The sequence below is a fragment of the Macaca nemestrina genome, chromosome 6, assembly GCF_043159975.1.
Source record: "Macaca nemestrina isolate mMacNem1 chromosome 6, mMacNem.hap1, whole genome shotgun sequence".
In the NCBI taxonomy this organism is placed as follows: Eukaryota; Metazoa; Chordata; class Mammalia; order Primates; family Cercopithecidae; genus Macaca; species Macaca nemestrina.
Window position 1 is genome coordinate 18,702,015 of NC_092130.1, and position 23,329 is coordinate 18,725,343.

At 36.3% G+C, this 23,329-nt stretch overlaps 1 protein-coding gene and 1 long non-coding RNA gene across 4 annotated transcripts in view; one reads left to right on the plus strand and one right to left on the minus strand.

Annotated features, from left to right (window-relative positions):
- Positions 1-14,424, plus strand: part of LOC105480800 (uncharacterized) — a 186,703-nt gene extending 172,279 nt beyond the window's left edge. The window contains exon 6 of the long non-coding RNA XR_011624496.1: positions 14,146-14,424. This is a non-coding gene — a long non-coding RNA (uncharacterized lncRNA). The remainder of the gene's footprint in view (positions 1-14,145) is intronic.
- Positions 1,446-19,153, minus strand: LOC105480801 (gamma-aminobutyric acid type A receptor subunit alpha6). Of its 3 annotated transcripts, none has more exons than XM_071098111.1 (9): positions 18,741-19,153; positions 18,420-18,538; positions 17,767-17,834; positions 15,602-15,792; positions 15,435-15,517; positions 14,992-15,210; positions 14,423-14,575; positions 12,575-12,834; positions 1,446-3,163 (listed from the first exon to the last, which is right to left on the minus strand). In XM_071098111.1, exons 1-9 carry the CDS (start codon positions 18,776-18,778, stop codon positions 2,888-2,890), a joined length of 1,407 nt encoding a protein of 468 aa, XP_070954212.1. In that variant the 5' UTR covers positions 18,779-19,153; the 3' UTR covers positions 1,446-2,887. The 3 variants fall into 3 exon arrangements, with proteins under 3 accessions (XP_070954212.1, XP_070954211.1, XP_011738277.1); XM_071098110.1 differs by having other exon boundaries at positions 1,448-3,163; positions 15,602-15,822; positions 18,741-19,151; XM_011739975.3 differs by having other exon boundaries at positions 1,450-3,163; positions 14,992-15,135; positions 15,602-15,822; positions 18,741-19,147.
- Positions 19,154-23,329: the final 4,176 nt, after the last annotated feature.

Sequence of the window (23,329 nt, forward strand, 5' to 3'; positions counted from 1 at the left end):
TTTGGACAAATGATGTGAGCATATTTGTTTGTATGAAGAATACTTGCATCTTATTGTTGTGAAACAGTATAAATATTAATATATACAAAAGTGTGTCAATGGTACTGAATAACCAAAGGGACAAGCTATGCTAGTTAGTAAGCAATTATCTGTCAGCTTTATATCCAACCTCTATACTCTATTTCTTGATGCCTGGACTAGAACTCTGTGATTTTCATTTCTTCTCTGACACAAGGATTTCTGTGAGGTTCTGCTGATAGCAGAGGAGTGAGACAGGAAGACAGGAGGAAAATGAAAGGAATTTTGTCTCTTTCATTGACTTACTTTTTCTCTTGATGTTACCTTTCACCTTGTGACAACAGTTGGTTTCAGTCTCCAGTTTTTTGCATTCCCAGAACCAGTCTCATTGTGTCCTCCCACAGTTACTAGTAGCTCTTCCTCAAGAACCTGAGCCCAAATATGCAAGTGTTCTCCTTCAGGCTTTGAGATTTTAGCAGCCATGGACAAACGATAGAGATCTGAGACCTGGCTCTGATGAGCCCCTCCTCAGAGGGAATAGAATAAATAGAATCTTCTGTAGTGTTTTCTAAATTGTTTTCTGGAAAATGACACTCCCAGGATTTCCTCCATGCAAAATGATACTTAGAGTTATATGAATTTGGGAAATGTTACAGTATTAGAGATTTATAGTGCACATAAGTATCATCATGGCTGTGAGAAGACCAGCAGAAAAGACATTTGCTTCACTTTGCCTCAACATCTCTCCTCCAGTTTTTTCACTAAGGAAACTGTTTTATTATCACTTAACCACTAGTACCATCCTATGGCATACACTGAGAAACATCATTCTCTGGAATCTTGAGAATTTGAAAGTTTTATAGTTGTATAAAGTTTTTTCTTGAAATATCCCTTCATAGGGGAGGAACATAAGGTCTATAATTTTTTTACTTGATTTTATCTATCTGTTCTAGCTCTAAGCATAAATGCTGACTGAGAGTAATAAGTGACATGTAGAATGAAGGCTGACAAGGGGCACAAGTGATGTCAGAACCCCAGGAAAATTCTTACAAAAAGTGACATACAATTGAGACAATACTAGAGAATACAAGAGGGGAAAAAAGAATAGGGATCATATCATATTAGATGAGGACATGTATAGGTATGGTTAAATGAACAAGCTATGGATTCACATCGCTTGGGTTTGATTATCAGCTACAGCACTTGAGTGCTCTTTGATTTTGAACAAAATTATTCATCTTCTTTGAGCCTTAGTTTCTTCATCTTTAAATAGAGATAATAGCAGTATCTTCTTTACAGGTTTGTGAGGTAGATTAAATGTGACCTAGCATATAAGATGATTAACGCTCACCTGACATTTAATTATTTAATATACCCTGTATAATTATACCAATTTTATTTAGATAGAAAATAATAATAATGAAACAAACATACATGGTTCAAAATGAAAGGGTCTTTGAAGAACATCATTCTATAGATGAGAATACAGCTGAGTCTCCCAAAAACAAAGATATTGGGCCAAGGAGCTAAATGATACAGAAGTTGCACAGACACCTCAGTCTCCTCACACTTAGTAGAATGCTGTTTCAATTAAACTTAAAGTTGTTTAGCTGTAGTATGTTTGCATTTTTCTGGGTAAAAGTAAGAGTAGTAGTATTAAAAAATTGTTTTTTCTGGGTTCTGGTCTCAAGGTGATCTCTGTGATGTTTAAGACCCAGGAACATCCAATGAGGGGTTTGTCCATTTAGACAAATCATACCACATGCTTTCTCCTACTCTTAGTTCCTACTTCCCTATATCAATTCTATGTGGGAGAAATACTGTTAGAGCAAAGCATCAGGAAGGAATGGGATTGACTGAGCAGGAAAAGAGGAAAGATGAACTATTTGAATATAAATTCAAATCTTTTTATCAGCACTACGTAACTGAGCCTGGTTGTCCCATTTCTCCTACCTCTCACCAGAGGCAATAACATTGGGGTAGAGGTAACCACTTTGCTTCTCCACACCTAAAGAAAGTCTCTCTAGGTGCATGAAACAGATCCAGAGAACCAGTTAATTGTTGTTTTATTTAGTGTTATAATTAGAAATGTGGAAAACACAAGAGATAACCATAGTCATAATATATAAGGCTTCCTTATAATGACTACTTTTTTCTACAACCTCATAGAATTATAGTAAGTGTATTATTTTAAAAGGAGAATTTGGTAGGATAAAATACACTGAATTTTAGTCCAACTACAGCTATGTACATATGCATACATAATGTATGAGTTATGTATAATTTATATGTATACAAACACCACATTTTATTGAGGTAAAAGAGCACAGCGAGGTTAAAAACAAATGGTCAAGCTCAACATAGGCTTTACAATGCCACTGAAAGCCATTTTACTAGCATAAAGGCCTCCAACATGCTGGTATTAACCTACTGATAAATATTTAGACTGTATTTATATTTTGCTCTCTTGAGAACTAAGCCAAAATAAACATATTTTAAGGCAACCTTTGGAAGTGTCAGCATTTCTTATTTTATCTGCCTTGTGGTAAATGTTATTCACAGTGACAATTAAAAATATTGAACAATGAAAGACAAAGGCTGACAGATTCATCCTGAACCCATTTTATCCTCATAAAATTTTTTTCTGACATACAGAAAAGTCATATTTTTCAGCAACCTTCAACTTTCTATTTCGAGGAGTAGGATTATTGCTTTTTTGCCCACACATGCTTACTGAAGCTGCGTTACAGATTTCCAATTTGATTTCGTGTTCTGAAAAGCATCTACACAAGTCTCAATACTATTTTTTAAGAAAATATAGGAAACAGGAAACAAGAACTTAGAGAATTCAGGTTGTCCTGGCTGCAACCTATTCAGCACTGCTACTCATTTCCATTGTATCTTTGGAAAGATAAACTATCCAGTATACAAGGTTGAATCCTGCAAATGCAACTGGAAAGAGAATTCGAGAATACTGGTCTATTTTACTGGTGCCTCCAAAGGCTGGAGAGAGTGGTGGGGGTGTGACAGGTGTTGATTGTAGAATGGGCGCTCTAGTGAGCACTTTACTGGCCTCAGAAGATGAAACTATTGGCAAGGACAGAGAAGTGATTCTTTTCTTCAGATGATATTTGGAGTCAGGATGCTGTGGAAAAAAGACAAATATTAAGCCCAAATGAAAGAATAGATATTGCTTAATTGCTTGTTTATTCATTCTTTCACCATTGACAACTATTTATTGACGATTTACTTTCTATGTAAGGTCAAACATCAATGACTTCTTAATAGTATTTGATGGTGTTACTTTTCCAAGTAAGGCTTAAAACATTGTAAAATAATTTACTTGCTTCCATCTGACATTCTATTACTCAATACATCAGCAAATAACACAAAGCATATTTCATGTCTTATAACTATGGTAAGCATTGTATCCTTAGGGAGGGACGAGCCAGGTTGCAGAGGCATAGCCACCCCTGGTTGTGCAGTAGTCTGTAGGGCAATGGGTTTGGGCAATGGCGTGTATTGGGAGGAGGGGTGAATTCCAATTTGGAATATGTAGACAATTAGTACAAAAAAATTACAGCCTGGTTTATTAAAACCATTCTTCTATACACATTCCCAGCCTACATTCTCATCTTTGCACAGTCATAAGCTTGAATCAGCTAAGATTTAAAAAATAAATAAAATTAGCCTATGTATGCCAAAGGCCAGTGACAAAGAATAAATATCCTTAAATTGAGTAGGATGACTGTTCATACCTTGAAATATGCCTGCCTCTTAGCTCAGAATTTCTATATTGTACACTTTTTACTTCCCATTCAGAACTTTCTAACTGGTCTTTCTCTATCCTCAGTCACTAAAAATGATTCATTTACTGAACTCAGATTTGTTATATGCTTCTTTCTATCACTAAACCTCCTGTTTCACTGAAATCATAAGACAATCAACTACAGTCTTGAATGGGATGTTTAACACAATAACTGGCAAGTGAGGTTAGGGTCCAGATAGGGGAAATGCTTCGTCCATGATGGCAGCAGTGCTAGCAATAAACTCCACTGGTCAGTTTCAGTGCCTGTTTCATTCCAACATTTTTCTCATCTTTATTCTAAAGTATTGGGCCTAGTTCAGAGACTCTGATTCTGTTTGATTTAGATGCCTTTCATGCTGTTGGTGTCTAGGGGGCCCTCCTCTGATTCCTATCTTTTCTTGTCTACATCCTGTAACGATCACCCTCCTTGTGACTAGCTTGTCCTTGCTGGGCCTCTGCCTTCAAACACTTGCTGTGCATTACCCCTGATCTTGTAAAATGGCCTTGTTTCCTCACTGGCAGCAAAATCACCACTTTGCTGCCTGGCAGGGTATGTGACCCACGTGGGCAAACTCCCGTGGCTTTAGCCAGCAACACTGCGGCAACAGGATAAGACAGCTGCCTCCCCTTTGCTGGTTGAACCACAGGACCAAAATGACCCGCCGATGTGGTGACATTTGGACTACAGGGACAACAACCTCCAAAACTTCTTTTCTATATTCCCTTCTCGATTTTGTTATTTGGTTTGCCATGAAACTTACTGGGTATCTAAATAATAATAGTTCTCATAGAGAGCTTAGGTTCACTGTTTTTAGGGGCCATGGAGAAATCTGTTTCTTTAACAAGAGCAAAAACAAATGGTGTAGTCAAGATTTGATTTGAAAAGAACCACAGTAAATTCCAACCAAGGGCTATCTTTCTTATCTATTGGCCCAGAACTGTGGTACTTAATTCTGTGGTACAGAATTAAATTAGTCATAGGTCTTAGAGGTAGAAGAGAGTTTAAAATATTAGGAGGGCTAGTATGCTGCTCTTGAAGAGGAGATGAGGGAAACTTTCTATTAAAAACAGATGGGCCAGACGTAGTAGCTGACTCTTGTAATCCCAGCTTTGGTAGGCCGAGGTGGGTGGATCAGAAGGTCAGGAGTTCAAGACCAGCCTGGCCAACATGGTGAAACCCCATCTCAGAAATACAAAAAATTAGCCGTTTTGGTGGCGGGTGCCTGTAATCCCAGTTACTCAGGAGGCTGAGGCAGGAGAATCACTTGAACCCGGGAGGCAGAGATTGCAGTGAGCCAAAATGGCGCCACTGCGCTCCAGCCTGGGGACAGATCAAGACTCCTTCTAAAAAAAAAAAAAAAAAAATAGATGACAGCTGAGGACTACTGTGCCCAGAATCACCAGGCTGTGTGGGGATAGAGGCAGAGTAACTGTCTCAGTGCATGCTGCCTCTCCTAGAGAACACAGAATCATTTTTCAAGAATTTCCTATCGTATTTCTCAGACTCTAAATTTTCACCTATTAAATATAGTATTAAAATATTCTTTACCTGAAAGAGCAAAAGGTGTCACTGTTTCATCCTCCAAAAAGAGCCATCCTCCTCCCACATATGGAACACTAAAATACTTTCCTCTAGCAAACATTTCTAAGAATCATGATAGAGTAGAAAGAAGCCAGCCTTCGGAGCAGATTTTCTTTCTACACTCATTTTGACTTTTAACAGCATGCATTATCTGTCTGAAACATGTTTTTCTATTTTAGGTAGAAAGAGGGAAGACATGCCTAGTTCATTGGAATAAAGCAGTGACTATAAAACATTAAGTACCATAAAAATGTAAAGCCTTGCTTATTCTCCCCCTGTTTTTTAGAGATGTGGTGGGGGCAGTTATTTGTGAATCTGTGCATTGTCACAGTGTCATAAAAGACTTAATGGGGATTCCCAAATAATCGTGGTCCAGAGGTCAGAAGTACCATTCAGAACCAAACACCATGAAAAATTTATAGTAAAATGGATACTGTAATTTTACTTAAATTAAAAAATTAAAATTAAATTATATTGAAATTAAAGGTTTCCTACATTAGCATTCCCCTTGTCCTCATCTACTTCCCCAAACAATCTCTCTGGAGGGTTTCCTAGGAGTTCAGAGAACAAGGAGAGTCAGAAATCCCTAGATTACAGTCTCATAGCTACTAATTGCGTGCAATATGATTTAAACACCTCCTAGGTGCCATAGACTCTAATTCTCTCTAAGCTTCAAGTTTCTATCTGTGAAGGCAAGGACAAATATTACTTAACACGTACGTTTTTTCCTATATTTTTAAGAATTTAAGAAAAATGCCTGATATAAAGATATATACACAAACATATATATGTGTATATATACACACACATATACATATGTACATATATTTTTTGCTCAGGAATCTTAGCTATATCTATTTTTTAAATCATTTTCAAAATACATCTGCTTCTCATTGTCACCACTCACATATCTTTATTTCTTCTTTGTCTGAAATAACATCCATGTCACCCATTTTTATCTTTCCCATACATCTTTTGATACCAAACTCATTAACACCTACCATCACTGATTACTCCAGCCTTTATGCATTTTTCTGCCTGGTTATTATGACTCTTGTAGATATTATTATTTTCTTTCTTGTAGGTATAATTATTTTTGTTATGGCTTATCTCTTTTACTAGCATGGAATCTCCTCAATGGTGGAAGACACATTATTCATATGTATGAGCATTCCACAGTGTCTAGCAAATATTTAAAACACGGTATTTGTTTAATAAACAAATGAAAAAAATCTAAATATTTCCCAAGATTTGTTGGAGGAGGTAGGCAAAGAGAAGGGTGAAAAGTTCTATGATTATGTTACATTGTATTTCAATATGGTTTTATATTACATTATAAGCACCAGTTCTAAATGCTTATTGTTGACTAGCATTACAAAGCAATTTTCAAATATTATTTCATGAATTTCTTCAAAAAATCCACAATGTCATATTATCTTCATTTGATAGAAGAGCAAATGGAGGCTTAAGCAGGAAGCTCACAGAGGTAATGAGTGGCAGGATCTGAATTCAATTTCCCTCTGATGCCACAGACCACACTCTCAACAATTATTATGCTATACTTCCTATCAACTTTAGCGTTTTGGGCACAGTGTCTCAAGCTCAGAACTACTGACCTTTTGGGGCCAATCACTCTTTGTTATAGAGGACCCTCCTCTGTGTCTTGGGATGTGGAGCGGCATCCCTGGCCTCTACCAACATGATACCATTAGCCACCTCCACCTCAAGTTGTATCTCCAGACACTGCCAAATATCTTTGGGGGGAAATAGTTCCCCACGGGAAATCACTGGCTTAGATTCACAAGTGTCCCACTGCCCAGGAGTGATTGGGGGAATTTCTAACAGGCAGCAAATATGATAGGCTAAGGGAAATGCAAGAGGCCTGGCTACCCTGCATCTGGATAATCAGTTGCTAAATAACTGGCAATTGACAGCACAAGTGGATTGGACATTAGTTTAGAAGGAACACGCTGAATTTCTGAAATGAAAAGAAAGCCAATTTTGTGAGCCGTTTAAGCTACAGGTTTGCATCAGTCCTGCCTGCTCTATTGTAAGCATAGCAGCTTCAGTTGATGGTAAAATAGGCTTTTGTCAGAGTCCAGATGAGGGCTCAGCTTGAGGCTGTCACTGTTTTGAGTGGAACGCCTGTGGTTTTGAATTTTTGCAGGGCTCCCCTGCTGCTGAGTGCCATCCTGCTTTAGGTATTTATAGAGCACTGCTTTGTTTCAAGTAATGCCATATTGCAAAGGTACTTTAAGTCAAACTGGACTTTATGACCATCAACTATGTAATAGAGGGAAAAAGTGTTTTAGGAAGTATTTAGACAAATTTTTATATGTAATTCAATGAGTCTCAGTAGGTCTGAGAGGTAACCTATTGCTCCCACCACATAAAAAGATACTCTAACCAGGACTGCCTTACTAAGGGATAAACCAAGCATTTGTTTTTAGAAAAAGCAAAGAGGGACAACACAAATAAGAGAAAATATTTTTTGAAAACACTTAGTATTGATAGTTTGCAAAAGTCATCATATTAATCATTATGGGGAAAATTAGAACGCTGTTGGGTTTTCCTGTGTTTGTGTTCAGCTGGTAGAGTTGAAAACAGACACGACTCCAGAATTTCTACAGACACGCAGCTTATTGGCAGCAATATATTGAATAGTTGATTCATGGTACTAGGGAACATGTCTAGAAAACATATCAGAATGTTTGGAGGATTCATAATGAAGTATTGGGTGGGGATTTGATAGAAGGTATGGGGAAGGGACTAACCACTTACAACCCTCATCTAATCCATCCTGCCTGCCCCATAAATCATACAATGGCACAACCAAGAAGGGCACTGTGATCTTTCTGGTACATAGAGTCTTTAATGGTCTTAATTCAGTCCTTAATTGTAGGGAGTAATGACAGTACTCAAAAAAAATCTGCTCCAGCCTGGGCGACAGAGCGAGACTCCGTTTATTTGTGCAATATTTGGAGTAGAAAAGGTAAACCTTTCAGTATTCTATTCTTCGCATCTCTCTACACAGATCAAAGCAGCATGGTAATGGCCCAGTGCACCCTACCACCTTAAAAAGGAGCACAGGAAGAGTATACACCTTATTGTCCTCTCTATGCCCAAGTTTGTAGCAACTGGCTTAGAGCTTCCAGCACAGAGCCAGGCTAATTTCTTCTCTGTTCTTAGCTTAGACATCACTCTGCTAAAAACGAAAATCCCTCCAGACTGAGTAAGACACTTTTGCATGACTCTTCTGCAGCTCCCTATACATCTCTAACGACAGGCTTTATTCCAAGGTATTATTAAGGCTCATTGATCTCTCTCACTTCCTGCTGTACAAGAAGCTCCATGAGGGAAGAAGCCCTCCGATATCACTCACTAATATATCCTCAACACTCTACAAAAGGCCTGGCACATAAAGGTACTTATCAAATATATACGGTATGAATAATTCAATGAATGCCTAAGTAGTCAATAAATAGGTGTCAGATGAAAAGAAAAAAAAGAAATGAATACATAATACAATCAACATAAATATACTAATTGTCCTGACTAATGAAATTTTGGTCAATTTTGTGTTATATAATTTACAAAAGGCATCACACCCATGTAAAGAAGAGAAGCTACATTGAGAGTAATGACACTGCTCAAAGGATTGCAGAGGGGATGGGTGAGTGATTGACTGTCAGGAACGTAGTGATGAGGGCATAGACCTTTAAAATAACAAGAAAACTAGCAAACTATGCCAAAAGAAATCAAGGACCACAGTTGATCTTACACACAATATAGGTACAGGTATACTCCAGACATGTTAATAGGCTCTGAAACTCATGAAGATATAAATAACTCTCTAATGTTAAGGTAGCATACCAGATAAAAACATTAAGAAAAAAATCACATATAAGTGGGATAAACACTGTTGACAATTTCTTTTCCAGAAATAGTTAATAAAAAATAAAATATCTAATTCCATATGTCTTAAAAACAGAAAGATAGTCTACAGAGCATTTCTGAAGATTTAGCTTTAAGGTGTCCTAGTCTACAGAGCATTTCTGAAGATTTAGCTTTAAGGTGTCCTTTTGGGTTTGAGATCTAGATTTTAAATGCTTGAGTTTCTCCATTATTATTATGTTTTAAGGTCAAAATCAAAGTGATAAAATGAATAAACTTTTACCCACATTCACTGTAAGTAGTTTCCTGTGAAAAGCAATGAACATACTAAAATATACAACATAGAATCACATGAAATATCCAAGCACTTAATTTCACTTCAACTTTACCACATTAGTGTGCTATTTCAATGTCAAACTTACTCGAATAATGTTGTTTTGATTACAACTGAATAGGTATTTTTAAATGTCATGGTATTTGGAAGAAAATGTCTTGCAATCAAAATATACCATTGTGTAGTATAAATTGTAAGTGTGTAATTTATGTTTGTTCCTCTACATCATATAAGACAACTTGCCAAAGTTTGACATGAACAAATGTAATGCAAATGTCCTATGTAATCACCTATATTTAGTTTCGATACCTTCAAGGTTTACATTGTTTGATTTGGTCATTTTGTTTTTATGTTTATTTTTATACTTCAGCCTTTTAGAATTAAAATTTTCCTATGTATTGCTTTAAAATATTTTAAGTAAAACCAGGTTCAGAAATATAACTTTTCATAAGAAAAAATAAATGTTACCTGCAGGAAAAAAGTACTTGGAGATTATTTATATGCCATTTAAAAAAATCTAGCTTCCCAGAGGACCTACTCATTATATGTTACTATTTTAGGTTTACGGGAGGCAGTTTATATCAAAACCTGAGATCTTAAATTCCATCTTAAATTAATAACTTACACCTTTAAAATAATAGCCTGAGGGGGTGATTGTGTTTTCTCCAAGGATTTGAAATCATCCTCTTCTCAGTACTGCATGTTTCAAAAAAGGTAAAGCAAAAATATTGGTCTTTCTTTTTATTTCGATATCTGACCTATGAGCATATTCAAAATCAATCCATTTTTTTTTCTGTTTCTGGCCATCTTTTTTTTTTTTTTTACTGTTACTACATTACACAAATAAGAAACTGGTAAACTGAATTCTGATAAGCACTTTTTTCATTTATAGATAGGTATCAATATGTATATGACCTATGGACAATATATAGATTACATACTTATATGCATACAGATATCTTGTAACAGAATCACTTATTTCTACAAACATGAAAAAAATTCTCAGAAACATTTGGAATTTATCATGACAAAAAATGGTTTTAACATTATGAAGCAAGTCTGCAGACTAGGATATTTTGTAAAAAAATATATATTTGGTGACCTTTCAAACTACATATATATAAATAATATATTATTAAGTCAAAGGAAGAATTTTGGGACTCAACTATATCATTAAAATGTTTTATCCTGTGGTATGCACTCTCATATATTTCAGTTTTTAAGGAACTATTGGGGAGGGTGGCCTCAGCCTCTGTAATGTTGTGGATTTCAGAGGTTCTTCTTCTGATTATTATTATTATTATTATTATTATTACAGAGACAGGATCTAAATGTGTCACCCAGGATGGAGTTTAGTGGCGTGATCATGGCTCACTGTAACTTCAAAATCCTGCATTCTAGCCATCTTCTTGCCTCAGTTTCCTGGTAGCTAGAACTGCAAGCATATGCCACCACCACTGAGTAATTTTTTAAATTTTTTACAGATGTGGGAGTCAGCCTGCTATGTTGTCCATTCTGATTTTTAACTTCTGACTTCAAGTGATCCTCCCACCTCAGCCTCCCAAAATGCTGGGATGACAGGTGTGAGCCACTGCACTCGGCTTATACAAAGTTTTTAAATCAATTCCTAGATTTTCTACCAACTAGAAACTTATATTTTCCCTCTTCTAGACTGTGTTTTCCACTTGTGAAACAAGGTAATTATACTGGATTGCCGAATGGAATTTTTCTTCTTTTATCTTTATTTTTAAAATGAGGGCTAATAAAAACAAATCCTTAAATTATATATTTCTACATATTATGGGGATGGCCTCTCATTTCTTGGAGAAAATATAAATTCTCAAATAAGTTTCTTAGTTTATCAAAGACAAACATTTCAATAAGAAAATGATCACCTTTTTAGTCAACAAGTGCCTCAGATTCTGAAAAGTAAAAAACAAATAGCTTTAAAACTTTCATCATAAAGTTAAACTGAGGATTACTGGGCTGCACATCGTTTTCAGATATGAAAGTGCTTACTAGAATTGATCAGTTGTAAAAAAATTTCAGTTCAAAGCATCTGCCTCACTTGAATTCACAGAGCACAATATTCCTGTTCTTAGAGCTACTCTTTAAGATTTGTATTAAAATAAAAATTTATGCCTGTCAATCAGTTTTATTATCCACTAAAATAAGAATGTGCAGCTTAATTGTTGTTATAATTTACTTTTATGCAAAATTGAAATCTGGGGGCATATTAATGGTCCTTAAAATATTAATGTTACCATTTGTCTCTTATTCAAAAACCTCTGGGTACCAGAGCTTAGCCACAGCAAATTTAACATAAATTTATAACTATTTCCCACTGAATATAAGCCATTGAATATAAGCTCATTGATATACATATATTTAATATACAAATGCGAATATGAAAATGTTTTAATATGAATCAAATTCTTGGGTTATGATTCAACATTCAGAGAATCTATTATTCATTATTCACAGATGCCTTGCCCTCTTGAAATAAAGCAGCAAGCAGATTTATAACAAAAATTGTCCATTCCATAGAAGTTCCTGTTTCTTTCCTGCAGACTCTGAAACCTCATTAGAAAAAACATTTTTTTCTTTTACTTTTTTCCCCCTAGTTGGTATAAGTGATTCTGTTCAACAGAAACATCTAAAGGCTTAGAATTTTCTAGTCTTCTCTGAGAGCCTGGAATCTGCCAGCATAAGTGAGCATGATGAAAGAAGAATGCCCAAAGTTTAGAGCAAAGATAAATGAAGGATTGTTCCTTAGCTTTTCTCTGTGAAGTTGGAACAGAAACTGGCCTTGCTCTTGAAAGTACAGTTATATAAACTGTGCTCAACTCACACTACTTTTGGACACTTTGTTGTTTCTTAACACTATTTAGGCTGCTTTTTCCTACAGTAGGTAACGGTAGAAAAAATAAACAATTACCAAAACAATCTCAGCTTCCAAAGGTTCAGTAGCTTTTGATATTTTCACTGTAGGTGGGGCTGCAATCTGTGCCTTCCTTTTGGCCTTCTGTGTCTGAAGATTGGTAAAGTAGTTGACGGCTGCGAACTCGATAAGAGCAGAGAAGACGAAAGCAAAGCAAACAGCTATGAACCAATCCATGGCAGTGGCATATGACACTTTTGGCAAAGAGTGCCGGGCACTAATGCTCAAAGTGGTCATAGTTAAAACAGTGGTGATCCCTAAAATAAAAAAGAAAAGGAAATGTAATATTAGTACCGGGAATCCTATGGCAAAATCAAATGAGAATGTGTCAGTAGAGAAGATAAAACACTCTACCAAGGCAAAGTAATTTTTTAATATTTCGAATATATTTTGTATTATAATTGTTCATAATTATTATCATAAGTATTATCATTTCTGTATCTTTCAATATTTAGTGAAGTGACTTATACATTATAATTGCTAAAAAAATTTTGAGTTTGCTGAATTGAACTAGTTTATTGTAAAATTTAAGTCGTAAATACTTCTAGTTGTTTAGGGCTTGAGAGAACTTGTAACAAATTATTACCACTTAAGAAAAAAAAACTTGAGACCGGGCGAGGTAGCTCACGCCTGTAATCCCAGCACTTTGGGAGGCTGAGGCGGGCGGATCACGAGGTCAGGAGATTGAGACCATCCTGGCCAATACGGTGAAACCCTGTCTCTACTAAAAATACAAAAAATTAACCAGGCGTGCCGGCGGTGCCTGTAGTCACAGCTACCCGAGAGGCTGAGGCAGGAGAATGGCGTGAACCCGGGAGGCGGAGCTTGCAGTGAGCGAGATCGGACCACTGCACCCCAGCCTGGGTGACAGAGCGAGACTCCGTCTCAAAAAAAAAAAAAAAAGAAAGAAAGAAAAAGAAAAAAAACTTGAATTTCAGATCAGTTTTACCAACTAACGTATTAAATAACAGTTAATAAATAAATATGGTATAAATATTAGCATAAAATTAGGTTACCTAATTTGATTCTATTTCTAGCTAGATTTTAAGGTATAATATTTACTCATTAGAAGATAAAATTTATCACTCACTTGCTGGCAGTTTTCCTTCTTGAACTATGACCTGGGGAATTTATACAATTAGGAGATGTATAATATTGATGGTCGACATCATTATGTTGGTATTCTTTAGTAATTTTCAAAAAGATCTATTTTAACATAGTACATTTAAAAAATCAAGATTTATGATTTCTATTTAATTCAAGTCTATCTTCAGACTACTAAATTTATAATCATTAAACCCAGGAAAAACATTGGAGTTTGTCACTGATGTTTCCAGTTAAAGCTCTTTTTCTTATTATTTAATTTTGTTTTATCACAGTTAGTAGTGATTCTATATATAAGTGGAACTAAATATGTAGGTTGAATCATAAAAAATTAATGAGATGACAATTATATATGGTTCAACCTAATAAAAGGGGTATACAACTTATGTATTCCTGTGTTCAATATCTTAATCTTTTGCTTTCATGGATTTACATGCAGTTTTTACCTTTCTGCTTTTCTTCAGTTATGACAAAGAAAATCAAGATAAAGCACTGCAAACAGGACACATGAAAGTCATAGGAAACCAGCCATAATTCTCGCTGAGACAAATGTTTTGTTGATTCACCACACAACTTGTGATATAATGACAGTGATTTTGCATGATACATATGTCTGGATGAGACAGGAACCTACTTTCTTTGGGGATTGAAAAAGTGCACCGGTGTGAATATTTACTCAAAATACACAAGCAGTGAAAGGTGGAGGATGAACGTACGTGAAGTACAAAATGTGAGACATACCAAAAACAGTTCTTGCTGGAACGGACTCCTTATTAATCCAGAAAGACACCTGGGAAAGAATGACTGTCATAATGCAAGGAGTGTATATCTGTATCATGAAGTAGCCCATCTTCCTTTGCAAGTGGAAGTAAACTGTCATTATAACGTATTCACCTGTTGGAAGACACATACATCAGTATTATTACTGCTGACAGTCTGCAAAAAGAATGCAGTTGAATATAAATCTTGACAGTTTTTAAATTAACATTGCCTGGAAGAAAATAAGCAAAGGTACATTTCAGTATATGAGAAAGCTACTTGATCAGCAGATGACAGAGCAAAGAGACACATCAGCTCATTGTTTTCAGTAGGGTTCCTTATATCATATACATAAAAAACTACTTATTCCAAGATCACACAAATATTTACATGCAACTGGTTGCAAAATCAACTTTAAGGAAAGCTACTCATCACTTCAAAACAGCATGCTTAGCTGAGAATGGCTAAGGCAAAGGAAAAAGAAGATGTTTTGAAAATGTGCACTGGAGTCATCTTGCGGAATTATTTCCATCCTTTGGTCAAATTCTTACCTGTGTTAGATTTAATTGTCTCACTAGATACTGTTTGTCCAATCAGATCATACTGGAGAAGGCTTGAAGATTCTTCTGGGACTTCAACTGAGTAAAGTGGTCCTTTTTTCCATGTATATATGATTTCACTTTTGGGATAAGCATCTACATGTTTGAAACAAATTAAATATAGCAGTGAATTTGACGAGTTGTCTTTTTTTCCTTTAAAGTGCACATTGTCTATAAAAAAGGAAATACAAACATAAATTGTATTTAATGTTTTCTTTAATCTTGATGACTAAAGCCTCAATTTATGAGATTGACAGAATGATTAAGTATATTCCTAGAACTGCACTGATAGTGTCATGATTATATTTCTTCCCTGATTTCCAGTATCAACTAAAACCAAGTAATTACATATTTTGGATGTATTATTTGACTCTCAGAAGCCTGTTATAACTTACAGCTCCCAAACTTGAGTGGACAAGCATGCCCATCCATAGGAAAGTTAACCAGCCTCATGGGACAATCAGCATTGATGGTAAGCCTAGGAACATTGAAATCAGTGTTTCTGAGTTAGTATTATGGACATATCATTTAGGCGGGGGAAATAGAATTGGAGAAACCTCACCTCATGGTGTATAAAATGGTTCCATTCTGCATTATTCTGAAGAGTTTATTGGGAGTTGTCATGTTGTGTGCAATTGACTTTTTACCATTTCTGAAAAAAGTGTCAGGCGTCCAGATTTTACTGACCATCAAGTTATTCAAACTCAGAATCTCAGTTGGCCCCCCAAACTTCAACCTCTCATCTGTCCAAGTCTGGCGGAAAAAAACATCCATCGTATACTCCTAAGAGAAAATAAAATATTCGCGCAGGCTGGAAAGACAGTTCGCTAAGAATAGTTTATTCACTAGCCTATACACCCAATGTCTAAACTTAAGCAATAAAGCAAATTTTTATGGCAATAATTCTCACAAAATTATAATTTTAGTGAGTAATTATTATTGTTCTCAAACTTAAAGTTTGTATTGTTATAAAAGATAGTGCTGTGATGTTTACACCTCCCTCCTCCACCTTGACTTTCCTTAATATTCTTCCTCTTTATCTATCCAGTCATCCATATTTCCATCTATCAATATGTCCTCCTTAATCTAGAAAATAGATTATGGAAATATTTAGTTTTGCCTTTGTGCTGGCTGGCCTTTATACCGTTGGTTAGTCTAACTATTACCCTTTGTACCTCGTTCACCCTCAAACGGATCTCAGAGCATCAGAGTAACATTCAGTAAAATTCCACACATAGATAAACCTTACTTGATAAACACACTATAACTGCACATCAAAATTATTTTATATTGTTCTCAGGGAACATAAAAACAAGTGTTACCATGATTATTCTAAAGAGAGTATCATTTAAGTATGTATAATCAAAATTATGAGTTAATTTGTGGCTTTTATGAATAACATTGAAATGTTTAATAATTATAATAAGAGCTATTGCAAAAGTCAATAACAAATAACAACTTGCAATTACATCAAAGTATTGCCAATAATTGCTTTGCCTACTATATAAATTCCTTTATGAAACTTATTGTGACAAGTAGTGATTACATTTTAAAAATATAATTTGACAAGCAATATGCCCATCCAATAATGACCCAGAATGTAATAGGGATCTATTATACAAATAAACTGTAAAAACAGACACAAGCGTAAGATAGAATATTAAGAATACCCAGACTTCAACAACACAATGGCAAATTGTTGTGGTTGTTTATACTTGGAGTGGCTTAGAACACGAATGGAAAATATGATACTAAAATAATCCAGGATTCTGAATAATGCTGACTCTTTCTCCTTTTATAGTAAGATATTTATCTCTTGAATAAAACCCTTTCTCCCACTTTCCCTTTCTTTCTTATGTTATTTCTTCCTTCTTTTCCTCCATATTCCTTTCTCTTCTTCCTTTACTCCTTCCTTTATTCTTTCTATACATCGTCTTTTCTTGCCAACTTAAAAAAGCAGGAAATGAAAAAGTCTCCAATAACTGTTTCTTTAGAATTACATTTCCCTAATGAAACCTAATGATGAACCTCTTTAAAGACAGTTATGTTTACTTCAGCATTCGTATTTACATTTCAGTTTTAGAGAGAAATGCCACCTGAGAGGCGTAAAAGAATGCCATGATACACTTTGTTCTAAAAGATGCGTTCAAGTTTTCATTGCCTCTTACTATAAATACCCTCTTACGAATGCTACAGCCATCTGTACCTGGAACAGAGTCCCCAGAACACCCACTGGTCCACCCTCAACGTAAAAGGTGGAGAGCATTAGCCTTTCCAAATGACCTCTTTACTGTTTCAATAAAACATACTGATAATAATGTTTCCACAAAAGACAATTATGTTTTAGGTATCATAGACATACTCAATAACCTTTTATGTGGAATAGGATCTGTGTGGGTTTTTTTCCTCCTCCAATAAATTTGCTAGAGCTTCACAAAGAAGGGGAAAAAACTCTTCTCTTTGGAGGGAAGAATTAGTGCATAGTATGTGGATGGAAGAGAGGACATAATTTTAAAAAGTCCCTCAGCTTAAAATGTTCAAGCCCTTAGTGAAATGTGAAAATTAAGCCAGGAATCTGCTCTAATGGTCATGCCCTCCCAGCATGAATACACATATTGTGTCATGAATCTGGAGCCAAGCTTGGCGGCCATGCCCATTATCATTAGTTTTGGGACTCCACTATCCTCCCCGAAATGAAAATACCCAACTCACTTAGAACTCACTCACCATCTCCACATCTGACACGGGCCCAAAACTGGTCACATAAATGTCTGTTTTGACTTCAGTGACAGCACCTGAAATTAGCCCAGAGGGATGAAACAATTATCACTACTGATGTTAAAGGGATTGATCTCAGCATTCTACTGCCAAACCCCTTATCATAGCTAGTATCTGCAATGCATCCTATTGCATTCCAGTAGATCCTTCAGTCTCTCAACTCTGAAAACTCATGTCAGTGGCCTTATTTTGAATGTATTCTAGTCAATTGGGAGAACATTAAGGAATGAAAGAAGCTAGATTTGTTCTAAAGAAAATGATAGTAATTAATGTATATTGATGGCTTTAATGGGAAAATGCTAAGAAAACTGTTTTACATGAATAATCTCATTTTGCACTCATACAAGTCTATGAGGCAAACATTGATCATATACCCACACAACAATTCAGGATATGAGGCTTAGAGAGTTCAAATAACTTGAACAAGGCTACTAATGGTGGATGAGGCAGAGACTGGATGGGAACATACACATGGTCTCTCTCCCTTGCCCCTGCCCCTGCCCCTTCCCTCTACCTCGTTTCTGACTCTTCTGGGTCTTCAAGGGGCAGAAATGGAGGAAGGAGACTACAGGTGTTTGTGTAGCAAAGATGCAGCTTCTTACCTCCAAATCCCGGCCGCAGCCGATTGTCATAGCCTTCAAGCAAGTTGTCCAGGATCCGACTGACGTTTTCTGAGTAGAAGTTGCCTTCATCTTCGAATTTCCCTAGGGCACTTTCTAGCCTGTGAGTAGAGAGTCAATGACCCTTACTCCCAGAATCAGAGAACATGTTTTATCTAATCTACTCTATTCCACCCCGTTACAAATACATTCTACACCACTTCTGGCCTCTTTCATGATTCGATATATGAGTCATCCAATGGATGTACACTTTTCCTTTCCTCTGAGATAAAAAGAAAACTCAGGAAAAAGAATCTTACTCACCACAGAATAATGCACAACCAGGGCAGAGGCGACGCCATCCTGCAGTGCACTGAAATGCACAATTCACCCTCCTCCTAGCGTCGTCCTCCCTACTAGCCAGCTCTGCTTTGCCAATCAACTGGAGAAATCTTTCAAACCCTTCATATCTCTATTCCTTGTTTGCCTCAAGTCAGTAATCCAACAGATAAAGAGGTTGCCAAAAAATTTGCAGGATTCCCCTGACTCCCTTCTTTCTTGTTTCCTTCTTCTCACGTGGAACAAGGTGGTTTGTGGTCTTAGATTATGTCCTGCAGACACCCAGCCTCCTCTGACTGACTCAGTTGGGAAATGAGAGTCTGAAGGGACAGTGCATGGTCGGAGAGCAGTGACAATAATCGAATAAGGCATTAGGGGAGATTAGAAGGAAGAAATCCACTGCCAGTTTTGGCATGGAATTAGCAGGGCCCTGTGAGGAAATCTGGAAAGCTGTGGCATCTTGCTGATTGAGATTATGTTCCAATGGGCTCAGCGTTTATTATTTTTATGGTTCACAGAAGGATTCCTACACAGCTCTTACTGTTTAAAAAGTCTAACACTATTGGGACCCTCTTGGATTCCTTTTCTGATTTTCATCAGCATTACTAGCTACAGCCACACCCTTCTGTATTTAAAAATTATTCCTCATGATTTATTTACCAGCACTTGTAACACAACAGAAGAACTCCCGGCCATCTTGCTGTTGAGTAAATATTTTTTTCAAGGTACTTTGCTGACCCTTCTTGTCAAAGGTACGTCATCTCAAGCGAAAACAGAAGTGGGATCTGCTGCTATCATTAGAGACCTGGTCAGTTTCTTGAATGCCACCTATAGGAGACAATGCCTAAGAAATAGCAGGTTAAGACTCCTCATGCAGAAATATTACAAAAATAAAGCATCTATACATGTGGTTAATGTTGACAATTCTGGCACTATTTTATTAGGCTTGCCACAGGTCGAAAGGAAAATGTCTGAATCCAAGAAACAGCATTCTATTCTCAGTTCTGGTAGGAGGAAGTTGTAGTCAAGAAAAGTTCATTTAAGCCTTAAAATTTTAATCTTTTCTTTAAATAAAAATTTTAAAAAGCATTGTGAATATACATGTCTGTGTGTACATCTATTATATAGAATATATAATAAAATTATAATATATATTATACAGACACACACACACACACACACACACATACACATAGATATTTCAATTCAGGAACATAAGATCAAGGATCAAAAGTCTCAATTCACCATCCTTCTGCCAACTTCATTCCTTACTCACCCAGTTCACAGTCTGTACCTTTGGAATCCAAATTCTACAAAGGCCATGGTAACTATTGCAGACATACAGCACAGCCTTAAGAGTCACACTTGAGAACATGACATAAATCATTTGAGGAACATTTGAATATATTATTGTCAGGGACAGACACATGGCAGCCATTTAAATGAAGATGCCTACAATGTTTTCTCTAATGTAAGGGAAACACTCCTAAAACCTTTATGTGTTCATTATGGGATCCAATGTTCACATCTGTACTCATTCTTTTTATTCTCCTTTAAACCTACTTCCACTGGTGACCATAATGTATTTTGAACTCACATTAATTGTGCTATTACCTAAATCCCCTAAATATCTGGTATATATGATGCTATGAAATAATTCTCTTCAGATTAATCACAACTTTTTTTCAGCCAGAGAACCCTATATTTATTTAGATATGTGACTGTTTTTATTTTTCGTATCAAAATGTTTGCCTTTCATCTCTGATTTGTGTCATCAGAGAGAAAGCTTTGTGAGGGTTTTCAGACTGAATGTTTTTGTCTTTTCTTTTTAAAATTTAATTTAATTTTAAATTCCAGGATACATGTGCAGAACGTGCAGGTTTGTTACATAGGTAAATGTGTGCCATCGTGTTTTGCTGTACCCATTAACTCTTCACCTAAGTATTAAGCTCTGCATGCATTAACTACTTAACCTGATGCTCTCCCTTTCCCCATGTCCCCAACAGGCCAAGGCCTGTGTTGTTGTTCCCCTTCCTGTGTCCATGTGTTCTCATTGTTCACCGCCCACTTATGAGAACGTGAGGTGTTTTGTTTTGTTTCCTGTTCCTGTGTTATTTTACTGAGGATGATGGCTTCCAGCTCCATCCATGTCCCTGCAAAGGACATGATCCCATTCATTTTTATGGCTGCATAGTACTCCATGGTGTATATGTACCACATTTTCTTTATCCTGTGTATCATTGATGGGCATTTGGGTTGATTCCATGTCTTTGCTATGGTGACTAGTGCTGAAATGAACATACACATGCCAGTATCTTTATAATAGAATGATTTTTATTCCTTTATACCCAATAACGGGATTGCTGGGCCAAATGGCATTTCTGGTTCTAAGTCTTTGAGGAATTGTCACTCTGTCTTCCACAATGGTTGAACTAATTTACATTCTCATCAATAGTGAAGAAAGTTCCTATTTCTCCACAGCCTCACCAGCATCTGTTGTTTCTTAAATTTTTTTTTTTTTTTTTTTTTTTTTTTTTTTTTTTTTTGAGGCAGAGTCTCGCTCTGTCGCCCAGGCTGGAGCGTAGTGGCGCCATCTCGGCTCACTGCAAGCTCCGCCTCCCAGGTTCACGCCATTCTCCTGCCTCAGCCTCCGGAGTAGCTGGGACTACAGGCGCCCGCCACCTCGCCCCACTAGTTTTTTTGTATTTTTTTTAGTAGAGAAGGGGTTTCACCGTGTTAGTCAGGATTGTCTCGATCTCCTGACCTCCTGATCCGCCCGCCTCGGCCTCCCAAAGTGCTGGGATTACAGGCTTGAGCCACCGCGCCCGGGCCTGTTTCTTGAATTTTTAATAGTCACCATTCTGACTGGTCTGAGATGGTATGTCATTGTTTTGATTTGCATGTCTCTAATGATCAGTGATGTTGAACTTTTTTCCATGTTTGTTGGCTACATAAATCTCTTCTTTTGAGAAGCGTCTGTTCATTTCCTTTACCCACTTTTTAATGTTTTTTTTTCCTGTAAATTTGTTTAAGTTCCTTGTAGATTTCGATGTTAGACCTTTGTCATATGTACAGACTGCAAAAGTTGTCTCCCATTCTGCACACTGTCAGACAGAAATATTTTCACATGTAAAAAAAATCGTGGATGATATTGTACATTTTTACAGATATTCCTATAGAATAGGCATGATTTTCTCATTAAAATGATTTTTTTAACAAGAAACACATAATAGTTAAGTTACAGTTGTGTCTAAACAAAAGATTAACACACCTGATTATATTTTTTCATAGGTTTCAATTAATAAGAAATTAATGTAAGAGAAGGAAGACTTTTTCTACTCTCAATAGGAAAAAATAATACTAGAGCTAGAAGGGATAATAAGCTATGTAATCTTAGTCATTTTCCCTCTGCTGAGCTTACCTTTAAAAGAATGCGATAGACCTAGCGACATCCAAGATACTCAAGCTCTGTAATCTGAGAATTTGTATTATGTGTTAATGTCTGTGTGTAATGAACTCCCTTGTTCACACATCTCTGTCAGAATTAGGACAGACAAGATCTATTAGCAACACTGTTAATTAGATTGCAATTATCATTTTCCTGTGGAATTAGTAAAAAAAAAAAAAAAAAAGTTTAAGAATATGACAATGGCTACGACTTTGGGGATGTATGGTCATATTTATGTAGCGTTTTGACTATGTAAACCAGTTATCAGAGCTCTCTCATTTAGAGAATTATTTCCGTTTGGCAAATTTGAGAATATCTGTCTCATACCTGCATATTTCATAGCTGTTTCTCCAAAATATGTTCTCTTTATGAATCACCTTAGACAAACACTTGCATGCTCTGTTGTTTGTCTGTACTGGGAAGCCTAGAACTACCATCCTCCTCAACAATACTGCTATTAACTTGCTGGATTTTGCAAAAGAATAATGTGTAATCATTCCTTTTGTGTCCTGTACTTTAATTTCATATACCACCCACACCAACACAGCTTTATATAAAATGACTTATTAAAGATGTAGCGATAATTAGAGAAAATTATTGCACAGAAAGAGCAAACTTGGCACCAGACACTAAACGGCACTTTTCATAACACAAAAAAAATCAATATGTCCATGCATGCATATATAAACAAACCAGATATTCAAGATAGCTACAGAATTATCTCTTGGATAACATTTACTTGCACTTTCTCACTAAAAATCTCCATTGATCTTTTCAAAAATAGCATTGGAAGTATGCTTTCTACAGAAATTGTGTTCCTCCCTAAGTGGGAGATTATACACCCTGGCAGCCATTGTGGGGAGGCTAGGAATGCTGTTATCCTACAATGCATAGGACAGTCGCCTCAAAAAATAATGATCTTGCCAAAACACATCAGTAGTACCAATGCTGAGAAAACTTGCCCTAGAATAAAACCACTCAAACTTTAGTAAAATGTTCCTAGATGAATGATTTAGCCTCTCGAGTCCACTCATTTCACAGTATCTCCACAACATAGTGTTCTTGTAAGTCTTTACTTCCCCCTTATGATATATTGAGGATAGCCACTTGCCCAAACATACAAACA